Raw genomic sequence first — 18,452 nt, 5'->3', positions numbered from 1 at the left:
TTTCGCAACCGCTAACGCGGTTACACGGCTCATCCGAATTTTAAGGATTTAGCAGTAAACACGGTCTTAAATGCGTACTAGTAGTCTAGAAGTGCGCATACTAAAAAAAAAAAAAAAAAAACTGGCAGGGCCGGATTAAGGGGGTGGCCACATGGGCCACGGCCCGTGGCGGCAAATCTATAGGGGGCGGCAAATTTTGCGATTTTTTTAAATGTAGGTATAAAAAAAATCGAATTTAGAAAAAAATTACAAACGAGAGAACGTGAAAAAATCTTTCATTTCCTGAGAGCATAGTAAATTCTAATTTTGTCGTCTTTCAGCGATACAAGAGAAAGCACCTTTAATTAGTCGAGTTGAGAGAGAAACCAAACACGCAATTTGACCTGGAATGGGGCGACTTAGAGAGAAATGATGACGAGGACTTGATATGAAAAGGAGAAGCCCTCGGCGCGGCGATCGGCATGTAACATTGTAACACATATTAGCGCCTACAAGACTGCACGAATACTTCACGCATTGCATCAAACACAGAGCGGTCATTGCGGTCAGCGTGAAACGGATAGCGCCTACAAGAATGCATGAATACTTCACGCATTGCGGCAAACACAGTACGATCAGCGTAAAACGTACAGCGCCTACAAGACTGCGTGAATACTTCACGCATTGCGTCAAATACAGTGCGTTCAGCAGCGGTCGGTGTGAAACTCATAGCGCCTACAAAACTGTCTGAATACTTCACGCATTGCGCCAAACTCGTTGCGGTCTGCGTGGCGTAGCGGCGGAAGTTAAAATCATTAATCCAAATTTTGTGTTTGTTCTCTCATAATTTTTTCGTTCATTTCTTATGAATGGAAGGCCTTGTCCATTAGAGATAGGTTTACGAAACTTGACTTTCGCGCAAAGCTCCGTGACCTTTTGCTAGTATTGTTGACAGGGCTTTTCCGAAAAATGTGTTCAATACGAGTAAAAGCGCCTTATGCATCCCTCCTCCGCTGGCACGTTCATTTGATGGTTTTTATTGATGTTTCAAAACGAATGAGAAGGGGGCGGCAAAATACAGGCGGCCCATGGGCGGCAAGTAGATAAATCCGGTCCTGTGGTCGTGAAAGTCGCACTTACGGACTATATAGACCTACCGTCCGCGTTCCGGACTCAGCGGCCGAAAGTTCCGGGCCTGGCACCCGGACCAGTCGAAGCTACGGCTCCAGCACCCGGAACTTTCGACCTCTGAGCCCGGAACAGCCGGTACGTCTATATCGCCCGTAACTTTTTTTTTCAGTGTCAACTTATTTGGCGTGGACTCTAGTTTGGTCAAAAAACAAGCTTTTGCATTATTTGCATGTGCGTGTAATAAAATCGTATAAACCGTTCACTGGAAAAAAAACCACATCGTATCTAGAGTCCAGACTCTTAAAAACATCGACAAGAAAAAGTACTCTTGATTCAATCAGAATCTAGCTTAAATCAAGAACCAAGCCTCTTAATTTTAGCGAATTTCGTTTTGATTCAAGCAAAAGTCCGATTGAATCAAGAGTCCTTTTTCTTATCAATATTTTCAAAAGCCTGCGGACTAGAGATCCGATGTGTTTTTTTTCCCCGTGTTTTGACACCGACAAACACTTGAGTTTTGAACCTCCAAGGTGTCGATGACCGCCACCCACCGAGTTTGTATGCCTCGCAAAACGTATGTTAAGGTCGTGGTGCGTGTAGGGCACTCTCGACTCCAAAAATGTCACCTTGAACGCAGTTTGCTCGACCTTAGCTGCAAAACGGTGGCCAGCATTAACTTTCAGAGACATGGACACTCCGGTCCGATGAAATTGCTGAACGCTTCCGCTCGGATCCGAATTCGGATTGGATTTCGTTGGCACTCCGGGCGACGCTTTATGAATTATCCGCCGACATCGTGTGATTTATCAATTATCTCGCATGAACAATTTCATTAGAGCGGCGGGCGCGAGCCAACCGGACAATTACTGTCGTGCATTGTGCGCCGTCATTTGTTCCCACCCGCCTCGCCGTGTGAACTTTACGTCTGTTGAAAAATTTCCTGCTCCAATGCGCAGTGGAATTCAAAAACTTCCACGGAATAGAAGTGTGAGGGGCTATTCCCTAAAATTTTGGTACTTACCTAATTTGTAGGATGATATGGGCATTTGCCAGGGTTACCAGTCAGGGAAAACCGGGAAATGTCAGGGAATTTTGAAAAGTCAGGGAAATCCTGGCAATGCCAGGAGAAATGACGAGAGTGTCAGGGACGAATTGTTAAGTTACCTATGTTTGCTTTTAATAATTGCTTTGATGTTTCAAACATCAAATTTTGCGTAAAGTGTTTTTCAAGTTATAACTTTCTAGCATATCTTCAATTGTCAGGGAATTTTACCAAAATAAGGGCAGGAAAATGAGGAAATATTTCATGTTCTAAATACTGTGGCAACTCTGAATTTTTCCAATTGATTGTGGTATTACCGCAACTTAAAAGTTGGGGTAACACGCAACCTTTGGGTTAGTAACCTAATTTATTGGGGATACTACCACAATTAATCGGAAATTCTCATTTTATCCAACAACCCGTACCTCTTTGTCTTCCGTGTTGCTTCTACAATGGAAATTTGCAAGATTGATCAGTGGATCGTCGCAGGCTTTTATGAGAGTGAAAAGAAGAGTAAATTTCAACAAGAAATGGCTGGAAAATCACGATGAGCGCATCGGAAATGTCTACAATGCACTTCTATTTTCACAATTTGTATAAGAAATTTGCACATCTTTGAGCTTCCTGCTGCAAAAATTATTCTACGGCAAAGAGATGTGCTTCAATACAGATGAGTCACCTCGGTTTTACAACTCCATGTGAAGCTTATAAGGTATAGCGTAACTGACCACACCAACTAATACGTGTAACTAACTGTCAGGGTTCTTAACCACCACGCAGGATAACACAAGGAGTTTAGTTTGGTACGGAAAACCATGAAAAACATTGAAACTTAAGGAAACAAACCCTGGAAAACAGAAGAAATTTTGCCACTTAGGCATTGCAGTCAAAAACTTGAGGTTTGACCACCTGAATGTTTTATTGCTGACGCCCATAATTTTCCTGTAATCCCTGTAAAAACGAAGAAGACAACACGCAAGGAATCGGGAACCTTGAAAATACCACCAATATTGCACTGAGGAACTAATGTCCTCGTCTTCTCAAACCATCCGAACATTTTTTTCTCAAATTTTTGTGGGAAGCATCTGATTTTAGATTAAAGTGTACATACTTTCAATTTGACGGGGCATCTATAATTTATTCTCAGTTTCTACACGCGACTTGAAGAAGAAAAAAAGGAGGGAGCAAACCTCATTTAAGAGGGAACGTTATGACAGCACTTTGCCAACATCATAATATGGAGGAAAAGGAAACAGAACCAAAAATAATCATTAGGGAAAGTAGTCTTTTTTAGCCAAACCCTTGTGCACCTTATGATGACAGCGTCCTGTCGTTTCTTCAGGATATTTTTTCAGACTTGCGATTTTAAAAACCGAGTTTTTAATCGTTTTCTGAAAAGATTTGATTTACTTCGTTTTCGCCATTGTGATACCTCGCCTCGCATCGCATAGCATGGCTTAAGAGCGATGAACGCTAAAGCGCCTTCAATTTTCAGAATGCAGCACGCGCATCCATAAAGCACGAATAGTTGTCCATTTACCAATAGTTGTCTTTTACCATTATTATTGCATCGCATCTCATTGCTCTTCAAACGTATCTTCATAGTTACGTAAGTCCTGACGTTCGCACAGTCCCATACTTTCTGGGGGTCACGTGAAAATGGAAACACGCCTTTGCCTCAGAGGAGCGACGGTTTGACGGTCAAGATATTCGTCGAAATCAAAAGTCTTTAATTTAAGTCTATGCACAGAGAGAGAAAAACTGATTGCTCGGATTTTTATGATCTTGATGTTTAGAAGCTAATATTTCTGGCATTGTTAACCATGCGTCTAATACTGCCGTGCTCAGTAATGAAGCCGAATGACTTATAAATTTGAATGTTGCCGAATTCCCTTGATAAAAAAATTATTTTTTCAGACAGTTGAAGAATTTATTGTCTTGGAATTTTCAGATATTTGTTTTATCAAATTGCAAATAAAATTCTCTAAAAAGTTGGAAGAAAAATGTTGACAAGTTTCCCAGAGAATGTTTCGTGTTTTACAAGAAGAAATTTGGCAACGCCTGAGAGCCCGTACGGCGTTTTTCCTTTGCACGGCAAAATAGATACTTTCATACGTTCGTGCAGGGGACTAAATTTTGCAATAAGGAATTACTATTTCTAATTCTTCCACAAAAGCACCTGCAAAAAAATACTGACTGCTAAAAAAAAGCTCAGAAAAAAGATTTAGTAACTGGTGTTTAAAATACGTAAAAATGGTGATTGCGTATTGCAAAATGTAGTCAAATTTTGATACGCAGAGAATAATGTCAACCGACTCGTCGGCCGCCACTTTGTTTCCCAGCACTTAACACTTGTTTCCTATTCGCTAAAACGTTGTTCAAATCACCATGAGGAAAAATGATTTGCAATCCCGTGTGGAAAGACAGGGCCGCAATTTTCCTCTCAATCGATTACTCTTTCCCGCCGTATTCTCCTCTTTTCCTGAGTATAAATATTTACGAAGATTACCACGTAGTTGAAACGTTATCTTGTTTACGTCGTCTCTGTTTGTCCCTGCTTATCCCATCCTTATCTATAGGCGAAGCTTTCGACATGATGACGGTTCCTCCCAAAGGATGCAAAGTTTAACGGCACCCATGCTACCTGAGATATATAAGGCAGACGGGGAAACCACGTTTCACATAAAATTTTAAAACAATAAAATAAAAAATAGCCGCAACTTCTCAACTTACAAAGAAGTTAGCTCGAAATTTTATTTGAAAGCATCCAAAACCTTCAACCTCAAAATTTGGGTTGGCTGATTTTTCTTCTGCGTTATCAAAGGCAAAAATTTACAAAATTTTTGATTAATATCGCACAGTCATTTATTCTTGTGAGAAAAAACAAATATTGCTAGAGTCAATTTTGCAACAATACGTTCCTTCGTCCACAAAACGGTATGATTCTCCCCTTTTTTCATTTCGGTGTTCTAAAAAAACGAGGAAATAGGGATTACCCCACACAATTGGCCTTCGTATTGACTCTTTCACGCATGATAAAACGTGGTTACTGCACTTAAAATCATCACATATTCAATCCCAGCATTATGGCACTTGAATGAAGTAGAGGTGATCACAATTGGATTGCGTAGAGTGAGATAATCAAACAGTTGTTTGCAACAAGCACATATCGATGGTAATACTACCAGACCACGTATCTCGTTTGCGGTGTTTAAAAATCTCCGCTCATATTCTATTTTTTTGAAGGAGATCAAATCAATATCATTCCTTAAAATTTTCACTGAGTTTTTTCCGCACGAAGAGGAAAAATCAAGGAAATTTTCAAGAACTGACGTTGAGTAGTTTTCCATTTAAAAACTGAAGTATGACGGAAAGTCCGCGACGTCGCAAACCGAGATACGTGGCTTGGTAGTTTAACCATCGATATAAGTTTTGCAATATGCTGCTAAGATTGTGCTACTGCTTACATAATTTGTTGCAAATCAAAGTAACAAAATGCTGATTACTCTCACAGAAAAATGAATGACAAAAGGGTAGTTGTAGGATGGGGGGGGGGGGGTAGTTGTGGGGAGGGGATCGCGGGAGGGCTTTGAAATTGTTCAGCAGCCAATGCTGCGCCCATTCGCACAATTTTAGCAGCAATGCAAAGCGAATACGTACCAGGGTGTCTAGTATCAGGATTTTCCCGCTTCTATCAGAATTTGAGGTCAATCAGGATTTAATCCCGATTTCATCAGGATTTGAGAAAAGTCGGCAGTTCGATCGGATTTTTTTATGGAGCCAATTTTTCTCCGCCAAAAATCGGGATTTGGAAAAATTATGAAATTAGGATTTCATCAGGATTTCCCAAAATGAAAAAAAAAACTAGACATCCTGCTACTTACTTTCTGCAAAGAGCTCTTTGAATCCATCCAACGACTTGGGTGGCGAACGCTCAAACGCTCATGTGCACATCATAAATTCGGCTCTTGGCTTTTCATGCTGAAAAATTGGAATTCGGAAGCAAATTTTTCGCAGAATGGGCCACTAGACAAGGTACGAATTTAAGCGATCTGATCCATCTTTCTTAACCAGAATTTCACGTAGAAAAAGATTCACGCAACGAAAATTACTGAAACCAACTCCTAACGAAGATATTAACGTTTTTATTTCACATTGGTTACGAGGAATTTGAACTGCCCGCTCACAAGAAACTCAAAGCTCTACGTGAGTCAAATCGCCCACTACAACGGTTTCAGCAAGCTCCTCAATCGAGCAATGTTCATTTCCCACCATGTGTTGTTCAAACTATTAGCAATTTGCTATGACTTAGCCAAAGCGTCAAGATTGAGGTTGCTAGATTTTTATATCGCAGAGACTGTCATGATAACGTTTAGCGCGCGATGTGAATCACGTAGAGCATTGAGTTTTCATGAGCGGGTGGTTTGAATTCACGCATCAAGAATCAATAAATATCTTCGTAAGGAGTTGATTTCGGTAATTTTCGTTGTGCGCAACGTATTCTACGTAAAATTTTGGCTAAGAAAATGTATCAGAATGCTGAATTTCATACCCTGTCTAGTGGTCCATTTGCATTAAGACTAGTTTTACTATCTCAATTTTTTCAAAAACTGCACTTATGCGCCTTGTCCTCCGAGCCCCTCAAATGTATACCATTAATTTCCCATTGCATGTAAGTAAGTAAGTAAGTGCATGATTTTAACTCTACTCCCGAGTTTTTCTACAGTATTTTGGGGGAATAACCACATTGTTTAATCACTGAATAGTGTAGGTACTTACCATCGTAGGTTAATCCGTGCCTATCATGAATTTGTTGCTCTTCACTTTTGAATGTGCACGCACTTAAAGCCCCGTATTCATTGACCGCGGTTCGGTGCGCTACTCGCAAGTTTTCAAGTTTCCAAAATCCAACTGGACAATCGGGCAAATGACTCTTCAGTTGTTAATCTTCAGCTGAGATCAGTAATCTTTTTTGAAGTATAAACACTCGATGTATTTTAATGAGTTGCCCATCTCCACACTGCGAGAAGAACTTTGATTACAAGGAATGAACTGCAGTTTATATGGAACCCTAAAGTTTTCGGTCGCGCAATCCGAACTTTAGTTCAGACAACCAAATTCGGTAAAAAAAAAAAAAAAAAAAAAAAAAAATACTAGCCTTAGTGTGCTTACCGAAAACTTGAATTATCTGCGATGAATGTCGATCCCTATGACCGCGGAATTCGGCTACCTGGATGAAAAATTTCATTCAGTGTTTCGCATGAACCGAAATTTTTGTCTTCGTGAAAATTTCGATGATTTGAGGAAAACAATGAATGTGTTAGCAAAAGTGTCGTATAAAAAGTTTGATCACAGATGGTAAAGAGTGGTAATAGTTTCCAGGAAATCTTTCAGCATAAAAAACGTATTTTTTTGGAAAAATCAATTTTTCGAGAGACCTGCATGAACTTTTCGACTTCAGCAGCATAAGCGACAGGGACATGTCATTCGTGGCTCATGGATTTTAATCATCATCCTTCTTATTCTGCGGGTTGATTATTGAAATTTATGGACAAAGCCATGGACAGAGAAGAAAAAGGGAAATGGGACGATCCTCTCGGTTGGAACGAGTGGTTTTTATAGACTAAGGGAGGAAACGAAATGGACCAACTATGTAGGGTCTTTTGTGAAGTACTGTTAGTTTTTCTATTAAGTACTTACTTCTTTTATCTATATTGCAACCACCCGCTTCCACCAATGAAATCGGTCCATTTTCCCTTTGTTTTCTTCGACTATAGCTTTGTCTATTGAATTAAATTATCAGCCTTCAGAGATGCAAAACAACCGAATAAGTTTCGTATGGAGGTGAAGTGATGCATCAAGTCGTTCGACCGATCAATTTCCTGTATTGTAGATCCAGAGAGAATGTCCTGATGGTCACTTGTCCTAGAGTGCTTAAAATCTCACCCCGTTCAGTGGTCCACTGTATTTCAATTCTTATCGCGTCTCGTACTTGGCCACAGCGAATGAAATTAATTTACTGCTAAAATAATAAAACATAAGAAAAAACGAAGATACTGAGAAATCAAAAACTGTAGGACTAATGGAGATGTTGCAAGTGTTAGGAATTTGCGATTTGACTATTGATTCGCATGTAAAAGTTCGCGAGAAACACGGTGGTGCCACTGGTTTTCTCTGATATCAACTCCCAAGCTCAAAAAAACTCTCAAGTTGAGGCCAAAATGGAAGGGGTATCCCACGCTATACCTCTACATCAAGACAAACTCTCGATGCAAAGATAGGGAGCAAATATATGGGCAGGGTTGCCATGATTTCAGTTTTAGATTCCCCAAATAAGGTGGCAGCCATGTCAATGTATTTGCTCCCTATCTTTGAATACAGAGTTTGTCTTGATGTAGAGGTGGACTCTCAGGATAGCGTGGGATATCCCCTCCATTTTGGCCTCAACTTGAGAGCTTTTTTTGAGCTTGGGAGTTGATTTCAGAGAAAACCAGTGGCACCATCGTGTTTCTCGCGAACTTTTCACAAGAATCAACAGTCAAATCGCAAATTCCTCACACATGCAACATTTTATTGTAAATCTCAGATCTCCCAGGGTGCGTCATGAGAACATCTTCCGATCTGATCTCACCCGAGTCGAGAGCGAAAATCCGGGAAATCCGATGTCATTTACACGTAAACACTGAATCAAAAGCCAGATAAGGAAAGTATGCTATCGATGCAGAAAGAGCACTTGGCATGAACATGCTCATTTTTATCTCATCTTAATTGATCGGATTTTATGTTTATTAACTTTTTCGCCGGAGCCTCTCGAGAGGGCGAGGACATGGTTCTTGAGGTATAAGATGAGCGTCTCCGGGCGTTCTCACCCAGTCGACGCCAGGCAGCCCAACAGGTTGTGCACATCTGCCCGCATCTTCGGAATTCGTTTTTGCGACGTAGCTTCGCATCCCGACCCATCCTCTCGTTTTTTTCCCGAAGGAAAAAATAATAAGAAAGGAGGAGCGAGGTTTCCGGCGAGTGCGGTTGACATATTTGTTCGGTTCGGCGAGGCGCTGAAAGATTCATCAGTGTTATGCGCGTTGGGGCCTAGGGTGCCGTCGCGTTTTTGTTTGCCGTGGGTGACATGAAAAAAATCAACATTGGTCCTTCCGCCGCGGTCTCGGGCGGTTCCCTCTCGCACACCATGCCTCTCGTTCGTGTATTTGTCGTCGTGTGCGTTACGGTTCTCCTGGCCGATACGATTTCGGCCTCGCCTTTCGACAATATCAAAGTAGACAATTTTAAAATCAAACTGAGCGATGGTGCCCTCAGAGCGCGCCTGGATAATCCTAGCTACCTCACTATGAACAACCAAGATCTGACAGGTACTGTTTCCAAGCAGCATTTTCGAGAATAGTATTGAAAACGTCTGTAATTTTTTGCGATGAAATTATAGTTTTTCCGCCGTAATTTTGCAATATTTTTACTTCATTTGGTCAAAAATCATCGATTTTACGATTTTACGATTTAAATGATCGGAAGAAGGATAGGCAGTATACAATGAAAATAGAAAAGAAAAAATGCAATCCATTTAATACAAAATTTCAATAAAAGGAGCTCATTCTGTAAGGAACATTGGAATGAATTTGAATTTTTTCAATGAAATTTGAATTTTTTACAATAATTTTGCGGTTTTAACATCCTTTGACCAATAAATGCCGATTCAACGACTTCTTTATCTAAACAATCAGACGAAAGACAGGCTGTGCACAATACAAAAAAGAAAGGAAAAAATAAAGCGCATTTCAACTTTATTGTAGGTACAACATGTCAATAAAAAAAGCCCTTTTAATTAGTCGATGAGTAATGTAAATAACACTTAGCACGATACGATTACAATATAATTATTAACTGCAATCTGTGCCCCTTGTGTTCTTCCTTGCCCTCAATAATGTCACAATTTTTCGGATTTTTTTTTTTTTTTTTTAATAATTTTTTTATTATTTAATCTGTTTTGTGATCATCATTATTAGTATGACTGCTTATTACTGCAACTACTCTGTTTTGTGGAAACTCCAATTTGTCTGCCTTTCTGGGAGTTTCATATCGCAGATTAGAATGTGTCATTTTATATTATTTGTATGATCGCCTCTTGCAAGATCCATGAGCACCTTTTATATCAATGCAACCTTCTGAAACCGGATGGTGGTAGACCTTGGCCCAGATTCCGATTTTCGCATCCGAATCCTGATTTAAAATTTAAATTTCGCGATCGAATCCAATTTAACTAGCCGCCAAAACAGCACGCGTAAACTCTTGCGTGTCATTATTCTTACAGTTTTTCCTCTTTTTTTTATTTTTTTTTTGTTCAAAAAAAAAAAAAAAAAATGCCGCCCGACACGGTCATCTCAAAATGTCACGGTATATCTCTCCGAGGCAATCGCATTGACCAAGTAAATTATGAACTCAGCTAGGAGGAAATATTTCGCAGTATATACTTCTGTAATTAGACCTTTTTTGAAGTAATGGAACAAATTCTTCTCGTTGCTAATTACAAAGTATGTTTTAAAAACTGAAATACTTAGTTCTTGACTTGCCTCTTTTTAATCGTTTTTCTTTAAATAAACAAACATTTTCAAACCTTCCCCGGTAAAAAATCGACGATAGGAGCTGCGTTTCAAAATACCATAGGAGTTCTTATATGGCCGACTAAAGAAGGCTATTGAAAATCATATAGCTGGCTGTAGAAAGCGGAGCAAATCATAGCCGGGCTACACGAAGCTATAAAAAAGTATACAGTCGGGCTATAGTTCCTATCGCCGGGCTTTACACTTTATCGCCATTGGCTATAAAAGACTATGAGAAATTGTGTAGAAATTCGCGTGCTTTAGAAATCATTAAGTTTGATACGAAACTACCTTAATATTTACAAAACACACATTATATTTTCCTTTAAAACATATTTTTTTTTCATCAATTAAAATGAGAAAAGTCCATACAGGATGTGCAAACATTTCAAAATCATGAGTTGAATAACGCTGACTCCGCCAGATTAAATATTAGGACCTGACACATAGCGGAGCGGCGATGCACTGGCGCCTACAAACCTAACATGGATACTTCACGCATTGCGCAACGCGTGAAGTATCCCTGTTAGGTTTGTAGGCGCCAATGCGCGTTTTGCGCTGGCTGCCCGCCTGCCGCGCCGCAGCGTGCCACGGCGCTTGAAGCGACTATTTCACACCAGAGGTATTGCACAGTATCATACGAAACTGAAGGCGCTCTAATATATTAGTAATGGCAGGCATCCATCAAAAGTACGGAGCTTTCCTCGCAAAATAAATCAAGATACTACGGCCCAAAAAGAGAGCAGTATTCCAAAAACTCACTAAGTCCTAGCATCCGTAATTAGTAACGCTTAGCATACACTTTATCGCCCGGCTGTTGCTTAATCGCCATCGGCTATAAAAGGCTATAAGAAATTGTACAGCCGGCTACAGAAGCTATTGGAAATCTTACAGCCGGCTTTAGGTCTATGGTATTTTGAAACACAGATTCTACTGCCAATTTTTACCAGGGTTTTTTTTTCCAATGAATGTTAATTGCAATTTTGTCCGCTCGATGTTTGATCATGCGATATTAAGTCAAATAGAATATCTTCAGTAGTCGGGAATATTTACGCCTTAAAGTTGCGAAACTCCTCCATTTTATGCTGAACTTTTACGATACTCCTTAAAATTTCTTTCACTTGTTAAAATTGCCGTGCGTTCTATAGCTCTCAATATGAGCTTTAAGAAATCTTGAGGAGATACCAAGTCAAGGCGGTTCCATGGTGCGGGTCAAAATTCCGACTTTTCTGGAATTTTACTTCTCGTGAACCCAACAAAAATAAAAAAAAATCGTTGACTACTTTAAGTAATCATCTAAATTATATTAAGGCGGTTATCTACTCCACAGACATCATGAACAGATGGAGGAGGTGAGGTTCGAATACGATTACGACCTTGAGAACGGTTCGAAGAGACGCCTAGGGGCATGATGCAACTATTCGTGCTCAAAAGCTGCCCGTGTTGCGTTCAGAAAAAATGAAGGCGTTTACCTAACCAGCGCGCAGAGTGTCCTCGATCCGGCGAATCATTGCGCGTTGCTCCCATCACCAAGGAACGCCGAAGCAGGGACCACAGGCAGCAAATAGCCACTCTCACCCCCTCCCCTATCGATAGCCCAACAATAAGTGCATAATCACGTATCTTTACTGCAATGTTCCATAATTTCCGCTCCTAATTTACTTTTCTGAAGAGGAACAAGCCAACTGAATAGCTTGAAATTTTTACCGAATATTCTGCAAACAGAAAAGAAGAATCTAGGAAGTTTGTTGTTGTTAAAAATTAATTAAATGTTTATCTATTTCAGGAGAGACGCAATTGCCAATAGAGCTTGGAGTGCAGCTGCCAAGCCGAGGCATCGATCTGAACAATGCCAAGAACCTTGGTGCAAATAAATTAGGATTTGGAGAGCACACAACTCTGGAGCTCAAGAACACGGAAGGAGAGGAGAGATGCGTGGAAGTTGAATGGAGCTCTACAGAAAACCACCCTCTTGAAGATTGTTTCGTGATGAAACCTCACAGCTGGTATGGGGGTGCCGAGCAAACTGATCAATACTGGCCGATTGAGCAAGCTGTCTTCAAGGATTATTCATATGTTACCAAAGAAACGCACAGTATGGCCATTGCTGAACCCTATTGGCTGAATTCCGATGGTTTCATGATCTACGTTGATAAGGTAGTTCCGTTGTTCATAGATCAAAATCATCACAGGAAAGACTCATTCTGTCTCATTGCCAAACATGCTCCGCCGTATTTAAGGAAAGGAGGACCAACTTTAAAATACACCATGTGTAAATTTGAAAATCCGCGCAAGGCGCACGAATATGCAATCCACAAGTTCCTTGGAAAACCGACAGATATTCCCGATACTACAATAATCGAACATCCTATCTGGTCCACTTGGGCCAAGTATAAGATTAACATAAATGAAGCAGTAGTCATGGAATATGCCAAGGAAATTAGAGACAATGGTTTCAACAACAGCCAACTTGAAATTGATGACTTGTGGGAAACATGCTATGGTAGTTTACAATTCAATAAAACTACTTTCCCAAACATGAAGAGATTGGTCGATCAATTAAGAGGAATGGGTTTCAGAACGACAATTTGGGTTCACCCTTTCATAAACCTTGACTGCGAAGTGCACAAAGAGGCACAAGAGAAAGGATATTTTGTGAAGAATATAGATGGGAATACGACAACCAACTGGTGGAATGGTGTGGGAAGCTATATCGATGCTACAAATCCAGCTGCCGCCGAATGGTACCGAAAGCGATTGCAAAACGTTTTAGACACAAGTGGAATTGACTCCTTCAAATTTGATGCTGGAGAGAGCAGTTGGGTGCCGCAGATCCCTGTTCTAAATGGTCCAGAATTGGAGCAACCTGAAATAATCGTTCAGAAATATGTAGAGCTAGCTGCGAAGTTTGGCTCCATGGTTGAGGTTCGTGCGGCGAAACGCACTCAGCATTTACCTATTTTCGTTCGTATGATCGACAGGGAGTCTCTGTGGGGATACAAACACCTTGGCTTGCACAGTGTCATCACTGCAACATTTCAGATGAACTTAAATGGATACCCATTCGTCTTGCCAGACATGGTCGGAGGGAATGCGTACAATGGTGATAAAGTCACAAAAGAAATGTTCATTCGCTACTTGCAGACGAATGTATTTCTACCAGCCATCCAATTCTCAATCCCTCCCTGGGATTATGATAAAGAGGTCAGTATGTAGGTTTACGTACAGATTTTTTCTTTTCCACTGCAATTTTTTTCATGTATTTTCAATCAATTACTAATAGCACCACATACTGGCTGCCTTTTCCTGTATAATCCTCAAGAATAGTAGCATATAATTAATATTTTGTCAGTATGATAACAATGTGTACATAACACTGCAAGTTAAAGGATGGAAGAATAGTAATGGGCGCACTTTATTCTGTGGGGAAATCAAAGCCAAAAAGTTAAAAAATCATTACTAGAGGTCAAAGTGAGCTCTATTGAGTTTCAGTTCTAGACTGAGGGAGAGAGCGTTCAGCGGAGGCAGATACACTGAAATTATCTGGGGTCACCCGAGAGGTCTAACCGATTTAGGTCTGTTTCGACCTCAAGATCTTTTGGCGCAAGAGTGCAATCCATGGGCTATCTGCTGTTGCTGCTGAACAACTTTCAGGACAAAACTAGGAAAATACTTGTCGACGGCGTAAGTCGGCAATCACGTGACTCGTTAGCGGTGTCTGAAATATCTCTGCCGTGTCTCTGCCTTTTCTTAAAGGAGAACAAATTGACATCATTCCTTAAAGTTTATGCAGAATTTTTTTTGCACAGAAAAGAAAAATCACGGCAGTTTCAAGAATTCCCGTTGAGTAGCTTTCTGTTTAAAAAATTAAGTATGACAGGAAGTCTGTGACGTAACAAACCAAGTTATACGATTGCCGACTTACACTATCGTTGTATTCCAATGCATCAGTCTGAGCTGAATGCTCTCCCTTCCCTCAGTCTTACATTGCAACTAATTAGAGGCCACTATGTGACTCCAGTTATCATTTTTGGATTTTTGGCTTTGATTTCTCTACGAGTAATGTGGGCACTATTCTTTCATCCTGTTACTTACAGTATTCGGGCCACATTTTTAGTGTTTTTTGCCTTATACTACATAAGAGACTTATACAGGTTAAATTTCACGACTGCTGATTATAATTCGTTGAGAACATGCAAAAAAAGAGCTATACCACATTCACTTGAAATCCACATCTGACACACCATAAAACATTAATTTTTTACCAGTGTTTACGAAGAAAATAGTTTTATGGCGTCCTACAGGTGAAGGAAAATTATTTCAGCTTTGGTTACCTTTTCTTTGCAGACTGTCCAGCTGAGTAAAAAATACACTAGCCTTCATTACGAGTATGCTGGTACAATCGTCGCCTTGATGAAGAAAGCTGTGCAAACTGGTCAACCGATTAACACCCCAATTTGGTGGGTGGATCCTACCAACAAAGAAGCTCACGGAATCAATTCTGGTTAGTTTTAGTTTGCTTATTAGAGGCCACCTCATTACATCTTGGTAACCTGATTTAGTAAAGAGCATTTTTTAAAAGCAGACTTACTTGAAGACTCACAGTGTGTGTATGGAAGGAATTTCTCATGAAAAATTGATGACTGAGACCACTATTAAAGTGAACCAGGGTTCGATTAGGGATAATTCAAGATTATAGATAGCGCCACCAGTCACAACTGAGAATTTCACATTCCTTCGACGATTACTGGAATAATATTGTTCAAATTACAAGAAGTAGATCCGCAAGATATAGATTATTTTTTGCTTGATTTTTTGAGCCAAAAATACTGGCAATTAGAATTACAAGCGCAGAGAAAGTACGGCTGACACTTTCAGCTTAGCGGCGGTGGCCGAGCGCGCAACCAAATCCCCCATGTTCTGTCTCTCTCTCTCCCATTGCCGCAATGGGAATTACTTTCCGCCGTAGTTACGACTTTATTTTTGGGAATTTTGAGAAGATTTTTTTTACTGAGTGTTCCTCAAGTATGTTGCTATATTCCCTAGATCCCCAATCTTGAATATGTATTACGGTTTTTATTATTTTGACAAATATATATGCTATTCTGAGCAGTGCGACGTGGTGGCCAAATCGCGAAGTTCGAAGCCTGGATTCACCTTAACCTGTACTGAGATAACAATCGTTAATATATTGTCATCTTCTGTATCAAAAGTCGACTGTCAGTAAAAACTGGAAAATATCAGGAAAATTGGCCATTGATCAGGAAATTCCGATTGCGTCAAGCATTTTTCTACTCCATCCAGTTTAGCTCATGCAAAAAGGAGACATTCAATTCAGTTTAATATACATGTCGGTTTGTGAAATGAAACAAGTGTCAATTTATTTGCGCAAAAAATCAAGAAATTTCATTTATTCTCTCAGGAAAATCCGCAATGAAATTTTAGTACACACCCTGATGTTGTGTATTATTCAGTTTTGTGGACAACTGCTTGATGTAATTTTAACTTTTTTTATGGTTTCAGAATATATGCTTGGTGAGGACATCCTCGTTGCCCCAATTGTGGAACAGGGAGCAGTTAGCAGAGACATTTACTTGCCGAAAGGTCAATGGCGAGATGAAGCCAAAGCTGATCGACCTGTCCACACTGGGCCTGTTTGGTTGCGGAATTACCCTGCTCCTTTGGACACCCTACCTTACTTCACTCGGGTCTCATCTGGTGCTGGGCAAATTTCTGTTGCTATTCTATTACTTGTTGGTATTTCTTCCCTTCTGACAATTTTCCGGTAGTGTCAACCTCTCTTTCTTGACATCGAATATTTCCATGTTTCAATATAACTTTTCATGACCATGTCGGAGTTGGACTCGACTCTTAAGATAAAATGATGAGATCAAGTTGTCCTATCAAATTCTGTAGTGTCGTAAATTGTTGTTCTTAATGTTAATTTGTATTGTGTCTTGCAGAAGACAAAGTTGAAGTTCACAGCTTTTCATAAAGCAAATGAGTTCCTTAATTTTGATAAGTTTTAAATAGTATTAAGTGCAAATTGCCATTTCTATTTTTTTATGAATTTGATCTATTTTTTTACATTAGCTCAGGAGTACACGGTATCCTGAATTGTTGTTAAGTAGATCGCCCTGGGAAATCATGACTCTCTAGAGGACACATTTCATGTATCCCGTTCAAAAAATATCTAGCTAACTTTTTACTGCATGGATAAGTAATCCATCTTAATTCTCTATTCTATTATTTCTGCATGATCTGGCAAAGGATCGTGTACATGCAAATCAGTAAATGAATCTTCGGTGTTGAGACCTTGTTTAACTCTCAAAACCAAAACCAAGTGTTTCTAATTAAAGGTTGAAATAACGCCAGCAAGAATTTTGATCAGTAAATTAATGAAAAAATATAAATAATTGGATATTTTGAGGATGGATGTTACCATTTTAAAACTATTAATCATATGTATTGCATTTATCAAGTTTAAGATTGCATGAAATTTTAGTCCTTTTCATACAGTAAAATTTGAGGAGTAAAAGGAAGATCTCAGTGCTCATAGTGTATGTAAGTATACTTGACCTCAATATCCAAGAATCATTTTAAGTTACAAATGAAATATTTACTTTTTATTAATTGAAGCAGGAAAAAAAATGAACGGCTCTTCTCAATCCCCGAGGAAATAAATGTGTCCCAATTTCGCACCATATTCTTGATCATAGCCAGTAAGATTTTTAATAACTGTTAGTAAAAATTAAGTGAATAATGGTCCACCTATGTAGTACAACTGATGCTGTGGAGTAAGCAACTCCTTGTTGTATCAACTCTATTTATGTGATGTATACTTAAAAAACACAGTTTTAGTATCATTTAAAGCGGTTCTCCAGTTCTCAGCAGATTTTTCTCAAGTGCCTGCTAATACATGTTTTAAGTTTCACAGTTTTCTGTTAGTTTTGTAGAAAATTTTAGCCTTATCTGTTTGTAAAAATGTCAGCTTATCCTTTGAAATTTTGAAGTAAGGTTCTTGGAGTGTGATAGAATAAAAGTCATTTTTAATGTTTTTTGTACAAAAAATAATGATTCTTAGTCTTGACTTATTATTCTAAAACTATATCCTCTACCTTCCAAAGTAAAAAGCAAATATTTTTCCTGCCAAAACCTCCATCTCGGGGTTTATCATTCCACTTCTGAAAACTAGTCTCCTTAATATGGCACCAAGATCTCATCAAATCCGATCAGAGCAGTTTTAAAAAAGCTAGGAATTGAATTATTTATTTCTCTTCTCATCTAAGCTGCAAAAAAGCTGAATCCCCTCTCAGATTGTAAAGATCTATTTAGCTGATGTCACAAAAGATTTGCAAACAAGCTTCAAAAATTTAGTTGTTTATTTTTATACCATCAGCGCAAACAAAAAATGCAGCAATACTGGGCCCAAATCTTGTTGGTTTACGGCCGATCGCAAGTTGAGAACCCAACCTCAAAATCCGACTTTAAATTGCAATAATTATATTCTTAACTCAAGCTGTGCGCAAGTTGAGCTTTATTTACGGCAGGGTAGAGCCATCCTTAGTTTCCTAACGGTGCAAACCGTTAATCAGCGACCGAATAACAAAGTCAACATCCTTGCCTGAACTTGCGGCCGACTGTAACTGTGCCAACAAAATTCAGGCCCTGGTTACTAAAATTCGCCGATT

The 18,452-nt window shown here is 39.4% G+C and overlaps 2 protein-coding genes across 3 annotated transcripts in view; one reads left to right on the top strand and one right to left on the bottom strand.

The window, feature by feature from the left end:
- Positions 1 to 6,950, bottom strand: part of LOC109039149 (alpha-tocopherol transfer protein) — a 77,923-nt gene extending 70,973 nt beyond the window's left edge. The window contains exon 1 of the mRNA XM_072300739.1: positions 6,932 to 6,950. Within this exon, the coding sequence (XP_072156840.1) occupies positions 6,932 to 6,934 (3 nt within the window). The 5' untranslated portion in view covers positions 6,935 to 6,950. The remainder of the gene's footprint in view (positions 1 to 6,931) is intronic.
- LOC109039146 (myogenesis-regulating glycosidase) overlaps positions 1 to 17,835 on the top strand; it is a 44,682-nt gene extending 26,847 nt beyond the window's left edge. The window contains exons 1-4 of one of the 2 annotated variants that reach the window (XM_019054514.2): positions 8,998 to 9,519; positions 12,548 to 13,965; positions 15,109 to 15,265; positions 16,285 to 17,835. In XM_019054514.2, coding sequence (XP_018910059.2) covers positions 9,279 to 9,519; positions 12,548 to 13,965; positions 15,109 to 15,265; positions 16,285 to 16,550 — 2,082 coding nt within the window. In that variant the 5' untranslated portion in view covers positions 8,998 to 9,278 and the 3' untranslated portion in view covers positions 16,551 to 17,835. Of the gene's footprint in view, positions 1 to 8,997; positions 9,520 to 12,547; positions 13,966 to 15,108; positions 15,266 to 16,284 lie in introns of those variants that run through there. The other variant, XM_072300737.1, reaches the window with a different exon arrangement.
- The last annotated feature ends 617 nt before the right edge of the window (positions 17,836 to 18,452 follow it).

This window comes from Bemisia tabaci, chromosome 5 (assembly GCF_918797505.1).
Source record: "Bemisia tabaci chromosome 5, PGI_BMITA_v3".
Taxonomy (NCBI): domain Eukaryota; kingdom Metazoa; phylum Arthropoda; class Insecta; order Hemiptera; family Aleyrodidae; genus Bemisia; species Bemisia tabaci.
This window is presented reverse-complemented; position numbering and strand designations above follow the sequence as displayed.